At 51.3% G+C, this 21,080-nt stretch overlaps 1 protein-coding gene across 1 annotated transcript in view; it reads right to left on the bottom strand.

The window, feature by feature from the left end:
- Positions 1-153: 153 nt before the first annotated feature.
- The window catches only part of DNAJC11 (DnaJ heat shock protein family (Hsp40) member C11), a 70,049-nt gene continuing 49,122 nt past the window's right edge, over positions 154-21,080 (bottom strand). Inside the window, exons 5-16 of the mRNA XM_006044241.4 lie at positions 20,581-20,709; positions 19,524-19,646; positions 18,547-18,620; positions 15,339-15,528; positions 14,794-14,879; positions 14,350-14,466; positions 4,611-4,766; positions 3,471-3,540; positions 2,924-2,981; positions 2,652-2,794; positions 1,865-1,994; positions 154-1,454 (exon numbers count right to left, since the gene is read on the bottom strand). Coding sequence (XP_006044303.1) covers positions 1,429-1,454; positions 1,865-1,994; positions 2,652-2,794; positions 2,924-2,981; positions 3,471-3,540; positions 4,611-4,766; positions 14,350-14,466; positions 14,794-14,879; positions 15,339-15,528; positions 18,547-18,620; positions 19,524-19,646; positions 20,581-20,709 — 1,302 coding nt within the window. The 3' untranslated portion in view covers positions 154-1,428. The remainder of the gene's footprint in view (positions 1,455-1,864; positions 1,995-2,651; positions 2,795-2,923; positions 2,982-3,470; positions 3,541-4,610; positions 4,767-14,349; positions 14,467-14,793; positions 14,880-15,338; positions 15,529-18,546; positions 18,621-19,523; positions 19,647-20,580; positions 20,710-21,080) is intronic.

Raw genomic sequence — 21,080 nt, forward strand, 5'->3', positions numbered from 1 at the left:
CGATGTCTGGCAGAGAAAATACCCCAGCCTCAAGTCAGGTCTCACAGTTTGAACCCTGAGAACAGAGGGTGGGGCAAGGCCTGTGAGGAGGAGGCAAGTCCCTCTACCTGGTGGCTCCTAAAATGAACACACAGACGCATACAGACACCGCCCCCGGCTTTCAGGAAAGGTTTATTGTGGTAAGAGCATGTCCTCTGTTCAGTCCCTGTTCAACAACAGGAGGGACGGCCTGCCAGGAGGGGCACAGGCTGTGGCCAAGGTCGGACTCCACTAACTCGACACTTATTGCACGATTTACATTCAGAGCAGCTGCTCTTGCAGGGAACTTTTAAGTGGAGATAAATATTACAGAATTGGACGACCTGAACTACCTTTAAACACTGGAGGAAGGGGGTTGTGAGTGACTTCTCCGGTACCGACGTCAGGGGCAAGGCCTGATTGAACAGGAGCCGCACAGAGGCTGCCTGAACCCCAACCAGTCAGGCGTCTGCTCCTCCAGTGACTATTCACCAGCCAGGCTGGGCAGGAGGGGCCTGGTCGTGACATACTCTGCATCCTCAAAAGAGGCGTGTGAAGGAAGGGGTTCCTGGGAGCAGACACCCAAATGGGTACGGGCGGCCCAGAGGAGACGGACCGAGCCGGTGTGGGAGCAGCAGTGCCACCTGCTGGCAGCGACCAGGGAGGGGCCCCTGGAACCCCTTGAGCCTCCTGACTCCCACTCTGACCTCTCCGGGCCGCATGGACTGAGCTGTGTCGGGGAGGGCAGAGGCAACACGGCTTCGCATGAGGACACAGGTGGCTCCTGGGACCGGAGTGACATCCTCTGTCCCAAGCCAGGTGCCAGTGGAATGACTTGAGAAGTTCTGGGAGGGGACGGAGGAGACTTAATTCCCAAAGCCACTCGTTCTCAGGTAAAAAGCAGATTTATAAACCCACACCATCCTGTCCAGATTCACACAGTCACATTTCAGCAGGAAGGTGACTCAACAGGCATTCCCTTGATCCAGAGACTCTGCTCCTGGGAACGGCTTCCCTCCTTCCGTTTTGTTTTGTGTTCAGTGTGGATTTTAGGAAAGGTAGCTCATGGTCACGGGCATGAGGGCGAGGTGTTCATAAATACCTCATGGCAGACAGAGCTACTGGGTGGTGGCTCAGCGGGCTGAGGGACCCTGAGGCCCCGGGGGTCGGGCCTTCCCTGCGGGGACATGATCCTTGGGAAGAGACGCGGGCCCAGCTGCGGTTCCGGTCCTGGTGGGGTTGCCTCGGGGCATCTGTGTGTCCCTTCACATAATTGAGCCGGTACCACTTTCTATGCAAATACAAAATAAACATCTGATTCTGGGGTTTCTTCCCTGCTTCTTTCCAAAATCTGTTGACTCCTGGGGAAATTCTTTTGCAGCCCCTTTTGAATCTGGCTTCTCAAGTAGTTTATCCATCAGTATCAATTCTGTGAGCTGTAAAAGAAAAGACAAAATCAGCGCATCTAAAGGCGACTGTTTCCACGCACTCTTTCCACGTAGCGGGGATCAACCAGGCCCTGGCCAGAGGCTGCCTGGCCTGAAGCTGGGCAGAGGATGAGCTGCCAAAAATCACTGTGTTCTTGAACACAGAGGAGCCACTGGGTCCGCCTCATACCTAGTCACCCCGGCTGCAGTTTCCAAGAGCTCACTACCACCTGGGAAAGGGCTGACCCCTCCCTCAGGGCATCATTTCCCAGGTCTGTGTAGGTCACGATGCCCAAGCCTATGGCTCCCCGGCCAAGGATAGAAGAAAGGCTTTTGTCGCCCGACCCCCCCCCCCCCCACTGAGGTCCCCGGGCCTGTCTCTGGGCAAGGACAGGTGACAGCCAGGGGCAGCTACTCACACTGCTTTGGTATCCTGAGTGCCTCGCTGTCGAGCGCCATCACCTGATGAAGGACCCCGCGGAACTGGTAAAGCACTTTCAGGTTCTTCTCTTCACCCACACACGGGTCGTAGAAGCCAGGCAGCCCAGCCTGCAACAGACAGATTCTCACTGGAGATGGGCATTTGAAGCCCAGTGGCGCTATAGTTTGTACCTGCCCGGAGGGGCAGCGTGGACACTGCCCACGAAGGACGCAAACCTGAGAGCCTGAGTACAGGAAAGAGGATTTTAACAAGCTGCCTACTTAGTCCTAGACTTGCCCCGCTGCCACACTAAAACGCCCTCCATCTTCAAGGAAGCCCTGCAGAGGACGCAAGACCAGGAACCCACTCCGGGACCAGGGCGCTCTGCCTGAGCTCCTCTGTGCTTTAACTCACCTCTGGCACACACCCCGCTCCCCCTGAGCCTCTGATGTACTACAGGCGGACCCCCCTTCTGGAACCAGGCAAGGCACAGAGTGCGAGTGCCCAAAGGCAGGACGTATATTTTGTTTGGTGCTGTAACTGGCACACAGTAGGGGCTCAAAAAACAGTTGGCAATGAATGGACAGATGGACGAACGAATGGATGGACAGATGAATGGCTGGATGGATGGATGACGTCAACCGCTCCAGTGTGGCTGTAACCTGGGTCCTGGGATGCATCCCGCACAGGGAACGCGGCAGCATGACGGGCTCCGCTGCAGTGGCACTGCCCCTTCGAGGGTCCCTCTTCCCCAGGTGCTCCTCCCATCTACCTCGAGCGCCCACCTTGGAGGCCTCGGTGAGGATGAGCTTGGAGTCCTTCACCAGACACTGCAGGGGCACGGTCACATCGATCACCTTCACCTTCTCGCTTTTCTTGCTCTTGTCATTGACAAATTTTCCATACCAGGCGTTGACGATGATGAGCCCTGAGGACAGGCCTGGTCAGGGCAGGGCAGCCTTGGCAGGCAACCCCCGTGCAGCCTGGCTGCAGGAGCCATGTGCTCCTGCGGGAACCCAGCACCCACCCTGTCCTCAGAGAGGCCAGGCCTGCTCACCCATTCTGGACTCTTCGGCCTCGATTATTCTTCGGACAGATTCCTGCATCAACCGAACCTGCAGAGGACAAGGACGCTACTATCAGGGCCTCCGGAGGCTCCCTCAGAGCCAGGGCCACATGCCTGGTGCCTGTCGGTCCTGCTTGTCCATTTCTCTGGACGTGGCTGCTACTGCAGTCTTGAAAAAACAATTCACTCACAGGGAAGAAAGAGGACAACACCCACCACTTTTAAAAAACCTGGTTATGTCTTTGCAGGGTAACAGGGTTGACTCTTCAGGGCACAGACAGACGCGCCCGGCGCTGCATCCCACAGGCAATAACGTAAAGACTAGATGACCAGGGAGGCTGTCGGGGAAGAAAAGCCCAAGACCCAAGGCCCCTGAGACCACTCTGCAGGGTGTGAAGCATGCCCCCCACAGGTTTAAGAAATGTGGACGAGAAAGGATGGGAACATGGTGCGGCCTGTGCTCGGCACGATGGGCAGGTCCATGCTCAGATCCTCACAGGGCAGAGGCCTGGAAGGGAGCCGGTGACGCAGCACTTACGGCAGCTTCTGCCTCTTGTTTCTTCTGCAGGATGTCGGTGGCTGTGCTTTCCCTTTGCTTCTCCAGTTCCCTAAGGCGAGGAAAACACAAGCCATGTGTGAGGAACATGGGGTTACCAGCACAGGAGGCCACAGCGCCCCAGGCTGGACCTGCACCCTGCAAACAGCCTGTAAATCTTACTGCGTTCCCAGTTCTAGAACTTTAAACACTATTTCCAAGGCAAGTTCAAGCAAATCTGTTTGTCCCAGGCCTGTGCAGCTGTCCTGTGGTCCCCAGATGGCTCTCCCCAACCTCAGTGGGAGGAGGACTCCTTGCAGCAGTAATCTCAGGAAAGTGGGAGAGGGTGAGACTCTCAGGAGATGCCCCCAATCAGGCATTACCACAGGACACCCTTGGCAGGGACAAGGCACGCTTCTTGTGATAAAATACAGCAAAGCACGGGGACCTGGGCAGCACACATGTGTCCTGGCAGCCTTGGCCCAGCACATCCTCTGCTCCAAGCCTTCAGTCTGCTGGGGAATTAGGACCCCGAACTTAAATGAATCAGAGGCTGGAGGGGCCCCCCCAAGAGCCTTCCTTGGGCTCCTCTCTCCCTAAGTTCAGTGATCTATTAAATGAGATCATTGTAAAGTAATGAAGTTAAACCTCCTCTTGGGTTTAATGCTGTGCTAATGGATCATCTCTAAGAAACGGCAAAATAAATTACATCTAGATGACTTCCAAGACTGTAGTTAACATGGGCCTTGTTTGTAGGCACTCAGAACCCGATCTCTTTGAATTCAGTGCCAGGCAAAGAAATGGTTAGAATGAGAAAAAGGAAGACTTCTCATTTCTGTGGTCATGGCTTATAGTCCCAACAGTTTGGTAAACTAACTCTAATTCTTTCTGAAAGTAGGAATGTGGACAGACAGAAGTTAACCCAAGTGTTGCCAACAGCAGTACCACTACTACTGATAACAACTAGCTAATCCTCACCAAGGACCTGACGTGCCCAGACTCCGCAGTGAGCACTGTACACCTATCAGCTTAGGGGGTTTCCCTCACAGCCCTGTGGGGCGGCTGCTACCCTCTCCACGTCACAGACGGGGGAGCTGGGCACAGGGCAGTTCGGCCCCTGCCCCGGCAGTGCTGAGAACTCACTTCTCCTTCTGAGCCCTGAGGTAGGGTCTGATGACCAGGCGGTGCAGAGCGAAGTACAGCACGAGCGGCCCCGCAGTGGCGTAGAACACGGCGCTGGGCAGCAGCTGGTCTGTTAGGTGGATGGGGAAGAAGTAGGTCTGACTGGCCCTATTTAACCTGAGAACAGAACAGAGCCGAGTGCCCACGTGAGTCAGGTTCCCAGGGAAGGGGGGCGCGGCGAGGATGTCCCAGCCCCAGGAAGAACCTCTTGACCCACAGGACCTGGGGAGGCGGAACCCAGTCTGCACGCCTCACGGTCCCCTGAGCAGGCCCCTAGGTCTGGCAGAAGAAAGAGCTCAATACCTGCTGACCGCAAGCAGCAGACTCACACCCAAGCAGGGCACACATGGCCCGGGAGGCAGGGGAGGCCACGCCTCCAGATGGCCTGTCAACCCTCAGTGACGGCCGGGTGGCTCCCACAGGTCCAGTCAGCCCACAGACATCAACTGCGAACTCTTGACCAATGTGACCCACACCCTCGGGGACCAGGTAACAACAGAGGGCAGAAGTGCCAATTGGCACTGGTGAGCTGCTGGACTTTTTTAAAAAACAGCCTTTAGCCTGAAGGCAGTTCTCAGTCTATACCACAATGGATGATTACAACTGCAAAGGAATCTGTAGTCCTATTGAAGAATTAGAGTTCAGAGTCTGGGGCAACCACTGTGTCTGGGAAGAGAGGGGCCCCCCCAAAGGGAAGTCACAGGTGGGGAGCCCCAAGTTCTCAGTGTGCCAGAAATCCCCAAAGGATGCCTGGTGCTGTGTTTTGACTGTGGCCAAATGGGTAAGTCCAAGTTTGCAGCCAGACTTCACCCAAGTTCTAAAAGGAAACTTTCTAAAAGGAAACAAAAATTAACACTTAATACAATACCAACTATGCTACATCAGATCAGATCAGATCAGATCAGATCAGTCGCTCAGTCGTGTCCGACTCTTTTCGACCCCATGAATTGCAGCACGCCAGGCCTCCCTGTCCAGCACCAACTCCCAGAGTTCACTCAGACTCATGTCCATCGAGTCAGTGATGCCATCCAGCCATCTCATCCTCTGTCGTCCCCTTCTCCTCCTGCCCCCAATCCCTCCCAGCATCACAGTCTTTTCCAGTGAGTCAACTCTTCTCATGAGGTGGCCAAAGTACTGGAGTTTCAGCTTTAGCATCATTCCTTCCAAAGAAATCCCAGGGCTCATCTCCTTCAGAATGGACTGGTTGGATCTCCTTGCAGTCCAAGGGACTCTCAAGAGTCTTCTCCAACACCACAGTTCAAAAGCATCAATTCTTCGGCGCTCAGCCTTCTTCACAGTCCAACTCTCACATCCATACATGACCACAGGAAAAACCATAGCCTTGACTAGACGGACCTTTGTTGGCAAAGTAATGTCCTGCTATCTAGGTTGGTTATAACTTTCCTTCCAAGGAGTAAGCGTCTTTTAATTTCATGGCTGCAGTCACCATCTGTAGTGATTTTGGAGCCCCCCAAAATAAAGTCTGACACTGTTTCCACTGTTTCCCCATCTATTTCCCATGGAGTGATGGGACCTATGCTACATACCCAGATACAATGAGAAAAAGATAATAAAGAGCAATCTCAGATGCAGGAGCCAGCAGATAAGGATTTTAAAGCAACTATTTAAACTCTGCTCAAAGACATAACATATTAATTGATGGTTTAACATCAGACTGGAGATGAGAGAAGAGTAAGAGAATTTAGTAGAAATGATCCAATGTGAAGAACAAAGAGAAAAAGGACTGAAGACAAATGCGCAGAGCCTCAGAAACCAGAGGTTTAGCACAGAAGTAATTAGGGCCCCAGAGAGGAGAGGATGATTAAAACTGCAAAGAAATATGCACTCCTACTGGACTGAAGAATCAGAGCTCAGAGTCTGGGGCAACATTGCAGCTGGGAAGAAGTATATTAAATATTTAACATTTAATGAATTAATGTCCTAAAATTTGCAAATTTAATAATTCTACATAAATAAATACATCAATTTATAGATGCAAGAAGTTTAGCAAACCCCAAGCAGCAGACATAGAACAAAATCACGTGTAGCTACACTCAAGTGCTGAGAAACAAGAGTAAAAAAAGTTGAGTAACCAGGGGGGAAATAAACAAAAGAGACAAGAGTATAAAGGTTCAAAAGACCAATGACTTGTCAGGAACAGAGGAGTCAGAAGAGAGCAGGACACCGTGACGGCACTGAGAGAAAACCCCATTAACCCTGAAGTCTATACCCAGTGACAAGACCCTTCAGTAACGAAAGCAACTCCAGAGATGATGAAGAATGCTCAACACTAAACGGAGAACTCCAACAACCCATAATGAAACAGACAAAAGATATGGATAGAGACTTCACTTTAAAAAAAAAAATAAAAAGGATGTCAAATAAGCACTTGAAAAGCCAGTCAACATCTCAGACAGGAGGTAAATGAGAACCAAGAGGACCACAAAGGGACACACCTACATCACCTGCTAAAACAGGTGAAATTAAAAAAAAAAAAAGACCCTCCCCAGGGCTGGGAAGGATGTGGAACAACTGGAACTCTCAGAGCTGCTGGTGGGAAAGGAAGATGAGACGCTGCTTTGGAAAATGGCTTGGGACTCTTGTGAAGTTAAACACAGCCTCCCACATGACTCAGATCACCAGGGTACTTACCCATGAGAAATGAGACCACTTGTGTTCACACAAAACTTGAATATGAATGTTTGTACTGGCTTAATTTGTAACTTCCTGAAGCTGGAAGCAAGTGAAGTATTTATACAACAGATAAACCATGGCACATCTACGCCATGCAGCACCCAACAGCAACAGGGAGAACCACACTGCTGATGCCTGCAACAGTGTGGATTATCTCAAATGCATGATGCTCCTGAAAGAAGCAAAGGCCTTCACCTTGGATGACTCCAATTATGTGGCATCCTGGAAAAAGGCAAAGATACAGGGAGCAAAGGCACACCAGGGCTGCTGAGGCCTGGGAGACCACACAGGGGCCTGCGGGTCTTTGAGGAACAATGGAGACGTCCTCTACACCCTATCTGTGATGGCGTTTACATGTAAAACACAAGATCAAACACAGCAGGTAAATCCCGAGAGGTCTCGTCACAAGGGAAAAACATTTTTTTTCCCTATTTCTTTAATTTTGTATCTACATGAGATGGTGGATATTCACTAAATGTGCTGTGATAATCGTTTCATGATGTATGTAAGTCAAATCATTATGCCATACACCTTAAACTTATAAAGCACTGTTTGGTCAATTATATCTCAATAAAACTGGAAGTGAAAGTTGGACTATTAAGAAAGCTGAGCACCGAAGAATTGATGCTTTTGAACTGTGGTGTTGGAGAAGACTCTTGAGAGTCCCTTGGACTGCAAGGAGATCCAATCAGTCCATTTTAAAGGAGATCAGCCCTGGGTGTTCACTGGAAGGACTGATGTTGAAGTGGAAACTCCGCTACTTTGGCCACCTGATGCAAAGAGCTGACTCATTTGAAAAGACCCTGATGTTGGGAAAGATTGAGGGCAGAAGGAGAAGGGGACGACAAAGGATGAGATGGTTGGATGGCATCACCGACTCGATGGACATGGTTTTGGGTGGACTCTGGGAGTTGGTGATGGCAGGGAGGCCTGGTGTGCTGCAGTTCATGGGGTCACAAACAGTCAGACATGACTTAGCGACTAAAATGAACTGAAAACTGGAAGGGAGGAAAAAAAGGGATGAACCAGAAAATTGGAGAAGCCCTGTATTTATGAAAGAAATTGAATTCACTATCAAAAACCTTCCTATAATGAAAACTCAGGCTTGGTTGATTTTACTGCTAAACTCTATGAAACTAGGGGAAAAAAAAACAACCAAGACCATTCTTATACAAATTCTTTCATAAAACAGAGGAAGGCATAATTCCTAACTCATTTTATCAGGCTGGCATAACGTGGTCCAAAACCTGATAAATACATAATAAAAAGACAATTATAACTGGCATCCCTTAAAAACAGATTCAAAAATTCTTAGTGAGACATAAGCAAATCAAGCAATATATATAAAGTATCACATGTCATGATCCAGTGGAATTTGCCTCAGGAAATATAAGGTTGGTTTAACATTCAAAGATTAGTGTGATTTGTCAAATAAATACAATATAAGTTAGCAAAGAGCAGCTGCTATTGCTGAACTGAAGTGCCTTCCAGTTATATTTACCAATATAACTCGGACAATGCAGCCTATGGACAAAGAAGCAGGCTGGCATCCTTGGGACAGGAATTCAGTTCAGACTGTGTAACGTGACTTCTGCCGGGGAGGAGCATTTACAACAGAGAACGGTGCCTCATTGGAGGTCCCGATGTGGGAGGTGGGGGAGGAGAAGGGACTAGAATGCAGAAATCTGCCAGCTCTGTGTTCTTTATTAAATCTGGGCATCTTCACATTTCAGGTTAGAGAAGTGCCTGACGCCAGCTGTCGCTATGGGGACCTGCAGACCACAGCTGCACAGCCGAGCTGTGGTCTGCTTCTTCTCGCTCATGTGCTCACAGAGTCCCTCTTCAGTGCTAGGCTGTGTCCTTGGTGGCAGGAGCACAGAGAACAGACAAAATGGACTGAGTTATGGCACTCTGAATGAGGGGTGGCGAGGGATGGATGGCTTATCAGATGGAGAAGGTACAATGGAGAATAAGAAACGGGCAAAGGGGAAGTGGACAGCTCAGGGCAAGGTGAGGGCCACCAGTTTTAACAGGGTGACGAGAGATGGTTTTGGCAATCAGATGACACTTGAGCAGAGACCTGAGGGAACTGAAGGAATCAGCCGTGTGGCTCCCTGGGGATTGGGGAGCAGCAGGCGCCAGCCAAGCCTAGAAGCAGGAGTGGGCTTGGTGTGCTCCTGGAGCAGCCTGGAGGCCAGAGTGAATAGGGTCGGGTGGGGGGCAGAGAAGAGACTGAGGGGCTAGATCCTGTGGGCTCTGAGGGGGCCGATTTGCCCTGAATTGAGGGAGACCCTGAGGGCCTTAAGCACAAAGCCAAGAGGACCCCATGCTCGAAGGGCGGCGGCCAAGAGGAGTTACCCCACGTCCGAGGTCAGGGGCAGCGGCCGAGAGTACCAGACTGTGGCGGCACAGGAACTGCCAAGAGGAGCTACCCCCGTGTCTGAGGTCGGGGGCGGGGTGCGGCGGCCGAGAGGAGATACGCAGCGTCCGAGGTCAGGGGCGGCGACGAGAGGAGTTACCCCGCGTCTGAGGTCAGGGGCAGCAGCCAGAAGGAGATACCACACGCCCCTAAGCCCGAGGCCAGGGGCGGCAGCTGGGAGGACCAACCCCACGTCCAAGGAGCCGTGGCTGCGCGGGCGCAGGAGGGCCTAGAGGAGCTGTCCCATGTTGACGGTCAGGAAGGACAGCGGTGAGGAGATACCCCTCATCCAAGGTAAGGAGCAATGGCTGCACTTTGCTGAAGCAGCTGAAGAGATACCCCACGCCCATGGTAAGAAAAACCCAAGTAAGACGGTAGGTGTTGCAAGAGGGCATCAGAGGGCAAACACACTGAAACCATACTCACAGAAAACTAGTCAATCTAATCACACTAGGACCACAGCCTTGTCTAACTCAATGAAACTAAGCCATGCCCATGGGGCAACCCAAGATGGGCGGGTCATGGTGGAGCGATCTGACAGAATGTGGTCCACTGGAGAAGGGAATGGCAAACCACTTCAGTATTCTTGCCTTGAGAACTCCATGAACAGTATGAAAAGGCAAAATGATAGGACACTGAAAGAGAAACTCCCCAGGTCAGTAGGTGCCCAATATGCTACTGGAGATCAGTGGAGAAATAACTCCAGAAAGAATGAAGGGATGGAGCCAAAGCAAAAACAATACCCAGCTGTGGATGTGACTGGTGATAGAAGCAAGGTCCGATGCTGTAAAGAGCAATATTGCATAGGAACCTGGAATGTCAGGTCCATGAATCAAGGCAAATTGGAAGTGGTCAAACAAGAGATGGCAAGAGTGAATGTCGACATTCTAGGAATCAGCGAACTGAAATGGACTGGAATGGGTGAATTTAACTCAGATGACCATTATATCTACTACTGCGGGCCAGAATCCCTCAGAGGAAATGGAGTGGCCATCATGGTCAACAAAAGAGTCCGAAATGCAGTACTTGGATGCAATCTCAAAAACGACAGAATGATCTCTGTTCGTTTCCAAGGCAAACCATTCAATATCACAGTAATCCAAGTCTATGCCCCAACCAGTAACGCTGAAGAAGCTGAAGTTGAACGGTTCTATGAAGACCTACAAGACCTTTTAGAACTAACACCCAAAAAAGATGTCCTTTTCATTATAGGGGACTGGAATGCAAAAGTAGGAAGTCAAGAAACACCTGGAGTAACAGGCAAATTTGGCCTTGGAATACGGAATGAAGCAGGGCAAAGACTAATAGAGTTTTGCCAAGAAAATGCACTGGTCATAACAAACACCCTCTTCCAACAACACAAGAGAAGACTCTATACATGGACATCACCAGATGGTCAACACCGAAATCAGATTGATTATATTCTTTGCAGCCAAAGATGGAGAAGCTCTATACAGTCAGCAAAAACAAGACCAGGAGCTGACTGTGGCTCAGACCATGAACTCCTTATTGCCAAATTCAGACTTAAATTGAAGAAAGTAGGGAAAACCACTAGACCATTCAGGTATGACCTAAATCAAATCCCTTATGATTATACAGTGGAAGTGAGAAATAGATTTAAGGGCCTAGATCTGATCGATAGAGTACCTGATGAACTATGGAATGAGGTTCATGACATTGTACAGGAGACAGGGATCAAGACCATCCCCATGGGAAAGAAATGCAAAAAAGCAAAATGGCTGTCTGGGGAGGCCTTACAAATAGCTGTGAAAAGAAGAGAAGCGAAAAGCAAAGGAGAAAAGGAAAGATAATAAACATCTGAATGCAGAGTTCCAAAGAATAGCAAGAAGAGATAAGAAAGCCTTCTTCAGCGATCAATGCAAAGAAATAGAGGAAAACAACAGAATGGGAAAGACTAGAGATCTCTTCAAGAAAATCAGATACCAAAGGAACACTTCATGCAAAGACGGGCTCGATAAAGGACAGAAATGATATGGACCTAACAGAAGCAGAAGATATTAAGAAGAGATGGCAAGAATCAGAACTGTACAAAAAAGATCTTCATGACCCAGATAATCACGATGGTGTGATCACTGACCTAGAGCCAGACATCCTGGAATGTGAAGTCAAGTGGGCCTTAGAAAGCATCACTACGAACAAAGCTAGTGGAGGTGATGGAATTCCAGTTGAGCTATTCCAAATCCTGAAAGATGATGCTGTGAAAGTGCTGCACTCAAATTTGGAAAACTCAGCAGTGGCCACAGGACTGGAAAAGGTCAGTTTTCATCCCAATCCCAAAGAAAGGCAATGCCAAAGAATGCTCCAACTACCGCACAATTGCACTCATCTCACACGCTAGTAAAGTAATGCTCAAAATTCTCCAAGCCAGGCTTCAGCAATATGTGAACCGTGAACTTCCTGATGTTCAAGCTTGTTTTAGAAAAGGCAGAGGAACCAGAGATCAAATTGCCAACATCCGCTGGATCATGGAAAAAGCAAGAGAGTTCCAGAAAAACATCTATTTCTGCTTTATTGACTATGCCAAAGCCTTTGACTGTGTGGATCACAATAGACTGTGGGAAATTCTGAAAGAGATGGGAATACCAGACAACCTGATCTGCCTCTTGAGAAATCTGTATGCAGAAATCTGTATTGCAGGAAGCAACAGTTTGAACTGGACATGGAACAACAGACTGGTTCCAAATAGGAAAAGGAGTACGTCAAGGCTGTATATCGTCACCCTGTTTATTTAACTTATATGCAGAGTACATCATGAGAAACGCTGGACTGGAAGAAACACAAGCTGGAATCAAGATTGCCGGGAGAAATATCAATAACCTCAGATATGCAGATGACACCACCCTTATGGCAGAAAGTGAAGAGGAACTCAAAAGCCTCTTGATGAAGGTGAAAGAGGAGAGTGAAAAAGCTGGCTTAAAGCTCAACATTCAGAAAACGAAGGTCACGGCATCTGGTCCAATCACTTCATGGGAAATAGATGGGGAAACAGTGGAAACAGTGTCAGACTATTTTTCTGGGCTCCAAAATCACTACAGATGGTGACTGCAGCCATGAAATTAAAAGACGCTTACTCCTTGGAAGGAAAGTTATGACCAACCTAGATAGCATATTCAAAAGCAGAAACATTACTTTGCCAACAAAGGTTCGTCTAGTCAAGGCTATGGTTTTTCCTGTGGTCATGTATAGATGTGAGAGTTGGACTGTGAAGAAGGCTGAGCGCCGAAGAATTGATGCTTTTGAACTGTGGTGTTGGAGAAGACTCTTGAGAGTCCCTTGGACTGCAAGGAGATCCAACCAGTCCATTCTGAAGGAGATTAGCCCTGGGATTTCTTTGGAAGGACTGATGCTAAAGCTGAAACTCCAGTACTTTGGCCACCTCATGAGAAGAGTTGACTCATTGGAAAAGACTCTGATGCTGGGAGGGACTGGGGGCAGGAGGAGAAGGGGACGACAGAGGATGAGATGGCTGGATGGCATCACTGAGTCAATGGACTGAGTCTCAGTGAACTCCGGGAGTTGGTGCTGGACAGGGAGGCCTGGCGTGCTGCGATTCATGGGGTCGCAGAGTCGGACACGACTGAGCGACTGATCTGATCTGATCTATAAGACACTGGCTTAGATTTTAAAAGACTCTGGAGAGCAGCGTCCCGAGGGAGGAGACTGGTCAGGAGGACATGAGCAGTAATTCAGACCGGAGATGGCGGTCGCAGACATTCTGAGAAATGGTCAGACTGAGGATGTGCTTTCTGAGGAGAGAGGATGCTAAGCTGGGAGACTGGGAAAGGGTGACTGGGAGATTTGCTGGGAGACTTGCTCCCGGCTTTCTGGCCAGAACTGGTGGAAAAACGGAGCTTGAGGTGCCGAGAGGGGGCGGACTCCAGGCCCAGCAGGCTGTGAAGGGCGCCTATGACCGAGGGCGGAGGAGCATGGGAGTGGAGGTGCGACATTTGTGACGCTGTGAGGTCCCCCAGGAGAGGTGTGGGGAGGGATGAGGGATGCACGGGCTGGAACTGGAACCCTGAGCGCTGTGTGAGCATCACGGAGCCCAATAGTGGTGAAGCCAGGAGGCTGGAGCAGACCACTGCGGGGTGAGTCTCAGCAGCCAAGGGTCTGACAGTGAGGCCTCCATTTAGAGGCAACCAGCTGGGCCACCGAGGTGGGAGGATCTGGCGCAGAGAGCCCGACGCTGCCTGCCCTGCGGACCATGAGGTACATGCCACACTGTGAGCTGTGTGGCGTGTGGGTGAGCGGATGTGTGGGGCCACCCCAGGGCCTTTCAGGAGAGGGGTGGCAAGTAGCGGCAGGCGGGCATAGGAAGTTCTCTGAAGCAGAGACTTGGCCTTACTGCCCGAATGTCAGGCTTCTGGACTCGACAATTGCTGACACACCCCAGACAGAAGCAAGTGCATCTCTAATGGAATTCTTCTTCTTTTTTTTTTTTCCCTCTCTTTTTTTTTTCTAATGGAATTCTAAGCAAAGGCTCTTTTTTTCTTAATGCAGGTGAAGCTCAGATGAGTTACCAAGTGTGAGACAACCCTTGGCCAGAAGGACCCGAGTCCAACCTACTTGATTTTGAGGGAAACGCCCTGTGGGACTCCAACGCTGACAGCCGCCCCGAGGACACTGTGCCTGGAGATCTTCCTCTCTGCTCCGTATTCCACCACCGTCCCGAAGAAGCCGGCCCTGCAAGGAGCAGACCAGTAAGCCAGCCAGGCCCCCTGCTCCTGCTCCCCCACCAACACTAACACCACTGGCAGCCATCACCCAGGACGGAGGCCAGGCTCCCATCCCCAACTCCCTCGCCCTCCCACCACCCACGGGGAGGACGTTCAGGACGGACACCCCTGGTCAATGACCGGAGAGGAGTCCGACATTAGACGCCGAGCTCCTGAGGGTGGGATGGCAGGGTAGCAAGTCCCACGGCCTCACAAGGGAGATGCGCATTAACCCTAGCAGGCGCCCGACGGCACAGACCGGGTGGACTCCCGCGTCGGCCTGGCCAGCACTCACTTCAGGGACCCCTTCACTCGGGTCTGGTCGTCATCCTGGAATTTGTGCTGATAGCTGATGAGTGCGAAGGAGTGAGGGATTCCAAGCTGGGGAGGTGGAGGGAGAAAAGGCAGCTGAGACCGAGCTGAGGGGGTCGCCCCACCTGGCGGCCGAGCACTGTCGGGGGCAGAGGGCTTGTCCCACAGGGTGTGTAAAAATCCACCTGGAGCTGATCTTTACAAACTGGGAGATTTCACTTAAAAACCCAGTCTTCTGACTTCTCAGGAAAAATAAAAACTCCTGCACCCGAGCATGCGTTCTCACAGGGCAGCAGCTGCCTCGAGCTCCTGTCCAGCCACCACGGCACCCCGACCCCGATCCTGTGGCCTTTGGCAGAAAAGACCTCTCACTTTATGAGGGGTGGAACACAGCTCCCCTGGAGCCTGAGCACAACCCTGTTTCAGCTCCTGAGGGTGGATGGATAGAACCTGCCTTTGGCCCTGCAGGCAGTGGACTTGGGGGTGGCGGCCAAGGGACTGGAGGAGGATCCCCCGAGCTGTGCTCACCTGTAGGGCCACGGTGAAGTGGCTGGTCTTGGTGTCCCGGACGATGCTGGTGTTCATGGCTGACTGGACGCCCCAGCGCCACTGCAGGTAGCCCACCGTATTCTTGTCCAGGTTCCGGGCTAGGACAGTGGTGAGGCCCGGCCGGATGCCACGGGACGAAAACTGCAGGGCACAGTGTGTCGTCACAAAGCTGGGGGGATACACAGAGAAAGTCCCTAGATGATACCGGGCTTGTTGCCAGGCTTGGCTGTGTCCTCTCCGCCAGTCCCCACCCTGCTCACCATCACTCCCATGGTTTCCCAGGTGGCTCCCCACAAGGGGGCAGGAGGGTGATCTGGGGACTCTGTTCACTTATCCCCCTACCCCATCCTATTCCAACTGCAGCCACAACCACAGAGGCACCCGAGTATCTGCGTTCCTAAACCAGCAGGTCAAATCCTGCTGCAAGTTAGAACCACCTGCAGGCTCCCACCCCAGGTGTGCTGACTTATTGACTTGGCATGGAAAAGCTGGCCAAGCGGTGCTAACATGAGGCCATGTCTAAGTGCCCCTCACCCAGAGCCGGGCCCAGACCAATGGAGTCATTTTTCTGGGGCGCAATGGGCAGGCATCAGTGTAGTTTTCAAAGCTGCTGTGTGAGGCTGATGTGCACCCACAGCCACACAGTACGACTGAAGCTGCTTGAAAAGCTAGGAAACTGTCTCTCTGCAAGGCCTGTGAAGTTCCGTTTCCAAGGAGTCAGCCCCACCTTCTGGCTAAATAAGGGTATTTCATTTCAGTAACAAAGGGATTCACAGAACTTTTCTAAAGATGAGCAAACAGCTGGTCTCCAGTGAGCAACCCTCACTAAATGGATGCCTGTTTAGTTTTTCTCCTTCCTAAGCTCTTCCCTTCTGGCTCAGACAGTGGAGTCTGCCTGCAATGCAGGAGACCTGGGTTCGATCCCTGGGTCAGAAAGATCCCCTGGAGAAGGAAATGGCAACCTACTCCAGTATTCTTGCCTGGAGAATCCCATGGATGGAGAAGCCTGGCAGCTTATAGTCTATAGGGGTTGCAAAGAGTTGGACACAACTGAGTGACTAAGACTTTTACTTTCCTTTGGGTGTCTGTGTCTCGCTTTTGCCACTAAAATAATAATACAAGTGGTAACTGATGACATTTGCTCCTGTGCACACAAAACTCTTCCCAAGACCAGATGAATGAGGAACCAACCCCTTGCTCTCCACAGGGCCCCCAACCCAAGCCTGCCCTCATTTATCTGACACTCCAGCCACACCAGACAGAGACCCCATTATTCTGCTCTGGCCACAGTGGGATCCGGAGTCGGGGGGCAAGCAGATAGAGGACAGATAAAAGTCACCCTGAGATGTCACGAAGCAACACTTAAAAAAATCAAAACATAAAGAATGAGATCTCTGCTTAATCAAAGTAATATGATTTCGTGTTCTTATGGAGTGTGTCCTAGAGAGAGACGAACTCTGGGGAGAGAGCAGTAAGGCAGGCACTGCCCAGGGAGACTGAGAACATCCCACAGGCTGCCTGCCAGGCTCTGGGCTGATTCCACACCCACCAACAGTCACCAGTTTGGACTTGCAAATAATTTGACCCTGAGACTCAGGCACCCATAAGATGAGATAAGAGTATTAATTAGCTAGTATTCTTTCTATAAATCTTCATGATCCCAAGTCTGATAAACCAGGCACCATGATGAAATTCAATTCCAGACCTGCAAAAGCTGCAGCATGGGTGGTGACAATCCTAAGCAGACAAAGCTAGGACAACGGTGATATGGATACATACAACCCACCGGAAGTTCTGGTTAAAAGCCTAAAGCCCTGTGTCCATCCCAGACCCAGTGGGTCCGAGTCCCAGAGGAGAGGCCAGAGAAACCATGGGGGGGTCCCTGAGCCACGGCATCCGGTTCACCCCACGCCCTCTGCCTGGAAGTCCCGCTCATCTCTGCAAGGGACTCTGCTCATCTCCATTAGCTTCCAGCTCCATCTGTCAAGAAGCCATGCCCTCTCTCACGATACCACTCACTCTGTGCGTCACATGGCTCTGCACACTTGCCTTTACCAGGAACTGAAGGCAGGCTCGTAGACGAACATCTGGGGATGAAATACTATTTTTTCTTTTTTTAAAAAGATGCTACAATCCCTGGGTTGGGAAGAGCTCCTGGAAGAGGGCATGGTAACCCACTCCAGTATTCTTGCCTGGGGAATGCCATGGACAGAAGAGCCTGGTGGGCTACAGTCCATAGGGTTGCAAAGAGTGGGACACGACTGAAGCGACTTAGCACACTCTCTAGTTGTGGTATGTGGGCTTCTCACTGCGGTGGCTTCTCTCGTCATGGAGCACAGGCTCTACAGCATGGACTTCAGTAGCTGTGGCCTGTGAGCTCAGTTGCTCCGTGGCATGTGGGATCTTCTAGGATCAGGGATTGAATCTGTCCCCTGCACTGGTGGTCAGATTCCCAAACTCTGGGCCACCAGGGAAGCCCTGCTTTTCTTTTCAGACATGTGCTCCTTTCCAGGACTCCTTCAGCTGCGTTTCAGTCGCCAGATGAACGAGCTGTTTATCCTCCACCCAGTTCTTCTACCTGAGCTCACACAGGTACCCTTAATGGGGAATAAGGACACGTGTGTCCTATAAGGGACAGTCCTAGGGGTGCAACATCACTGCAAAAGCAAAGATGAAGCTGGGGTGGGGGCAGTTTAATATTCCGGCCTAACACAAAGCTACCAGAGAGAGGTTGACAGGCCACCTCACTCACTGCCTCACTGCTTGGTAAAGCCCCATTCCAGACCCGAAACTGTTCTCTGCAACAAAGAACTGACCCACTAGTGCATAAAGACTCAGACCAGGACCCACTTCCCTGTGAGCATGCATTCCCTCCAGGGCCTCACATCATGGTCCTCACAGCCCACGGAACCAGGCAGGGGCCTTTCCCCACAAAGCAGGAACCTGAGGACCATGGAGGGCCTGGTCCCGGGCTGGGACAAGGGCAGGCCCCTCCCAGCCCACTGCCCAATCCAGTGCTCTCTGCACCAAGCACACTGCCTGGACCCCGTGCCAGCGTGGCAGGGTCTGCCCGCAGTGACCGTGCGGGTCAGAGATGGTAACTCCAGATGACCTGACAAGAAAAATACACAGGCTCTGGTCTAAATACACAAAGACCACCAAAGGGCATTTATCTCCATATACTTACCATCTTGGTGTGAGATTACGGAACAGCTTCAGGCCAAATAAAGGCCCCTGCAGATCCCCAGCTCCAAATTCTAACTGTTCAAAAAAAAAAAAGAAAAAGAATTAATGGTGTTTTACCTCACAGCAGTAACCAAGGTGTCAGTAAGCACTTCTGGTTTTAATTTCTTCATTTAATTCAAAGCCACCAGCCCTTGCCAGGCCTCTAAAAGTAGGGGCGGGAAGATTCTTAGTATCTCATTCTAACCTTTGACAAAGGGAGATGACTATGTGCACAGACCCAAAGGAGGCAGGTTTCAGTGAGGTGAGTCTCCTCAAGGAGCCCCTCCCCAGACAGCGCTGCGGGCCGCTGGTCCCTGTTGCCCTAGCTGGAGCCGTCCGCACACCGCCTTCTGCCGGCGGGTTTGGCCCTGTCCGCGCAGTGCTGGCTATTGTGCAGGTCCATCTGCTCTGCCTCACCGTCTGCAGGTCTCACAGGTGACTGGAGATGGCTCTCAGGGGTCTGACGTGAAACCCACCAGCGGCTCTGCTCTCACAGCTGTGAAGTCCAGCCGATCCTGGCTGCCTCATTACTAGTCTGGGTGACTTTCAAGGCAACTCCTCAATGTTAATTTGATGCGGCTCAATTTGCTTGGCAGAACTGGCTGTTTAATGACTGCCGAGCAGTGAACCAGCGCACTAAGACAGAGGTGACCCGCCTTCCGAATTGTGCAGAAGGGAAGGGCCTGCAGGCTTGTTTAAGGAATAGAGATGCCGAGTTTCCAGATTTCTGGAAGCTCCAGGGGAATCCTGTTGCTCTGTCCTGACTGTAAGCTGATGGCAGGCTCAGCGCGCCCCTCAGACATGAGACACAGGTTTCTAGTGGGGACCATCAGTTGATACAAGTTTGACAGCTGCACTGTTATACCTGATGTGGCCACTGAGGTCATTCTGAGGGTGGGCTTGGTGGCTGACAACCCGATCTCCCGCTGGCGTGCTTACCTCTCCCCAGCCCTTCGCAGAAGTGACTCGTCTGAGCGCAAAGTTAATGGAACCCCCTCCATTCCCATTCTGGGTTGAGAGGCTTCCAGAGAGGATGGCTGTGTCTGAAGCTGTCAGGGGTGCCTAGGAAATGATATTAGCCAGTAATATAGTAATTGAAGTAACCGGAAGTGCGAGGACAGCAGTCTGCCCAGTGCGCCCTGAGTGTGAGGCCAGAAGCACAGGTGTGTCTGCAGCTCGAGCGGGCAGGATGTGGGCCTGCTGCACCCCTCCCCCACTGTGCCATTGAATGGCACCTGGCCACCATGGTCAGGTTTTGCAAAAGCTTGAACGTGCAAATTCCAAAAAACCAGGATCAATGTAGGGCTAGATGCTGGTTTCCAGCGTCCCCTCAGCATCAGGCTCCATGGTGACATCACCCATGGGGACGTCCAGGACTCCCCAGTCCTGCCTGCGGCCGCACTGACTGACTGGAAGCCCCAGGAGGGGGAGAGTTTCCCTGAGTTGGGACTTCAAGTTCCAGGCTGATGCACTTGAGCAGAAGTGGATAAGCTGAAGGGGCAGAGACCTGTCGTAACCGTCAGCAGATGGCCCAACACTGCCACGTCCCAATGTCGGCCAGACAGATGACACTTCAGTGACCCCAGGGCTCAGCACACAGGAGCATGTGCCTTCAAACTCAGACCCATTCCTGGAATTTCCCAGAGATCTGGTTTTGCTCCTAAAATCATCATGACTTTGGCTCCCACTTCTCCTAGACCATGAGCGTAGTGGTGGCCCTCCACCACCTGCTGGAGAGCCCCGGGACCCTGAAGCTAAGTGTCACCCTACCCCCCAACCCTGCACTCATGCTGCTAACATGTGGGTCAGGAAAGCAGGATAAACAAGGTTGTGACTGGAGCTATTCTTTTTTCAAGTGGCTAACTGCACCCTTTCATGAATAGAGATGAGAAAACCCTGAGCAGACTGTCAGTCCAGCTGTGTGTGGTGCTGCACCTCATTAACCCAAGCCCCCCCACGAGCCCCCCTGCACTGGGGGACATGTCTGTGGCTTTACCTCAATGGACTGTGATATGTGCATCTTGTTAATTTCAATCTGCGGAAAGCCACTTCCGGACACATCCTCGTACTCCTCCTCATAGCGATCAAAAAGGTCAGTGGCATCGATGCCAACACTGATGGTCCCCTGTGGCAGAAAAACAAGCCGTCAGCATCGGGCCTGGGATTTGTGGGAAGAAAGACAATACTACACACTCCAGAAGCCATGGGATTCACTGGGCATGCACGACTCCACTGGCCCACAGAGCATGAATGTCACAGCTCACACCAAGCAGCGGCCGAGCACCAAAGTCTTCTAGAGTCAGAAAACCAGGTGTGAAGTGGGCGAGTGACTTACCGAGGACAAATGGTGGGAAGTGAAATGAAACTGCCTGGCTCATGGCTCGCTATTGCTTACCTATGGTTTTAACCCACAAATGCAGAAAACAACCAGAAACTAGCTACATGGGAGAAACACTCTTAATATTCAATTCCAAACACTGATATGTCACAAAGTAC

Source organism: Bubalus bubalis, chromosome 5 (genome assembly GCF_019923935.1).
Source record: "Bubalus bubalis isolate 160015118507 breed Murrah chromosome 5, NDDB_SH_1, whole genome shotgun sequence".
Taxonomy (NCBI): Eukaryota; Metazoa; Chordata; class Mammalia; order Artiodactyla; family Bovidae; genus Bubalus; species Bubalus bubalis.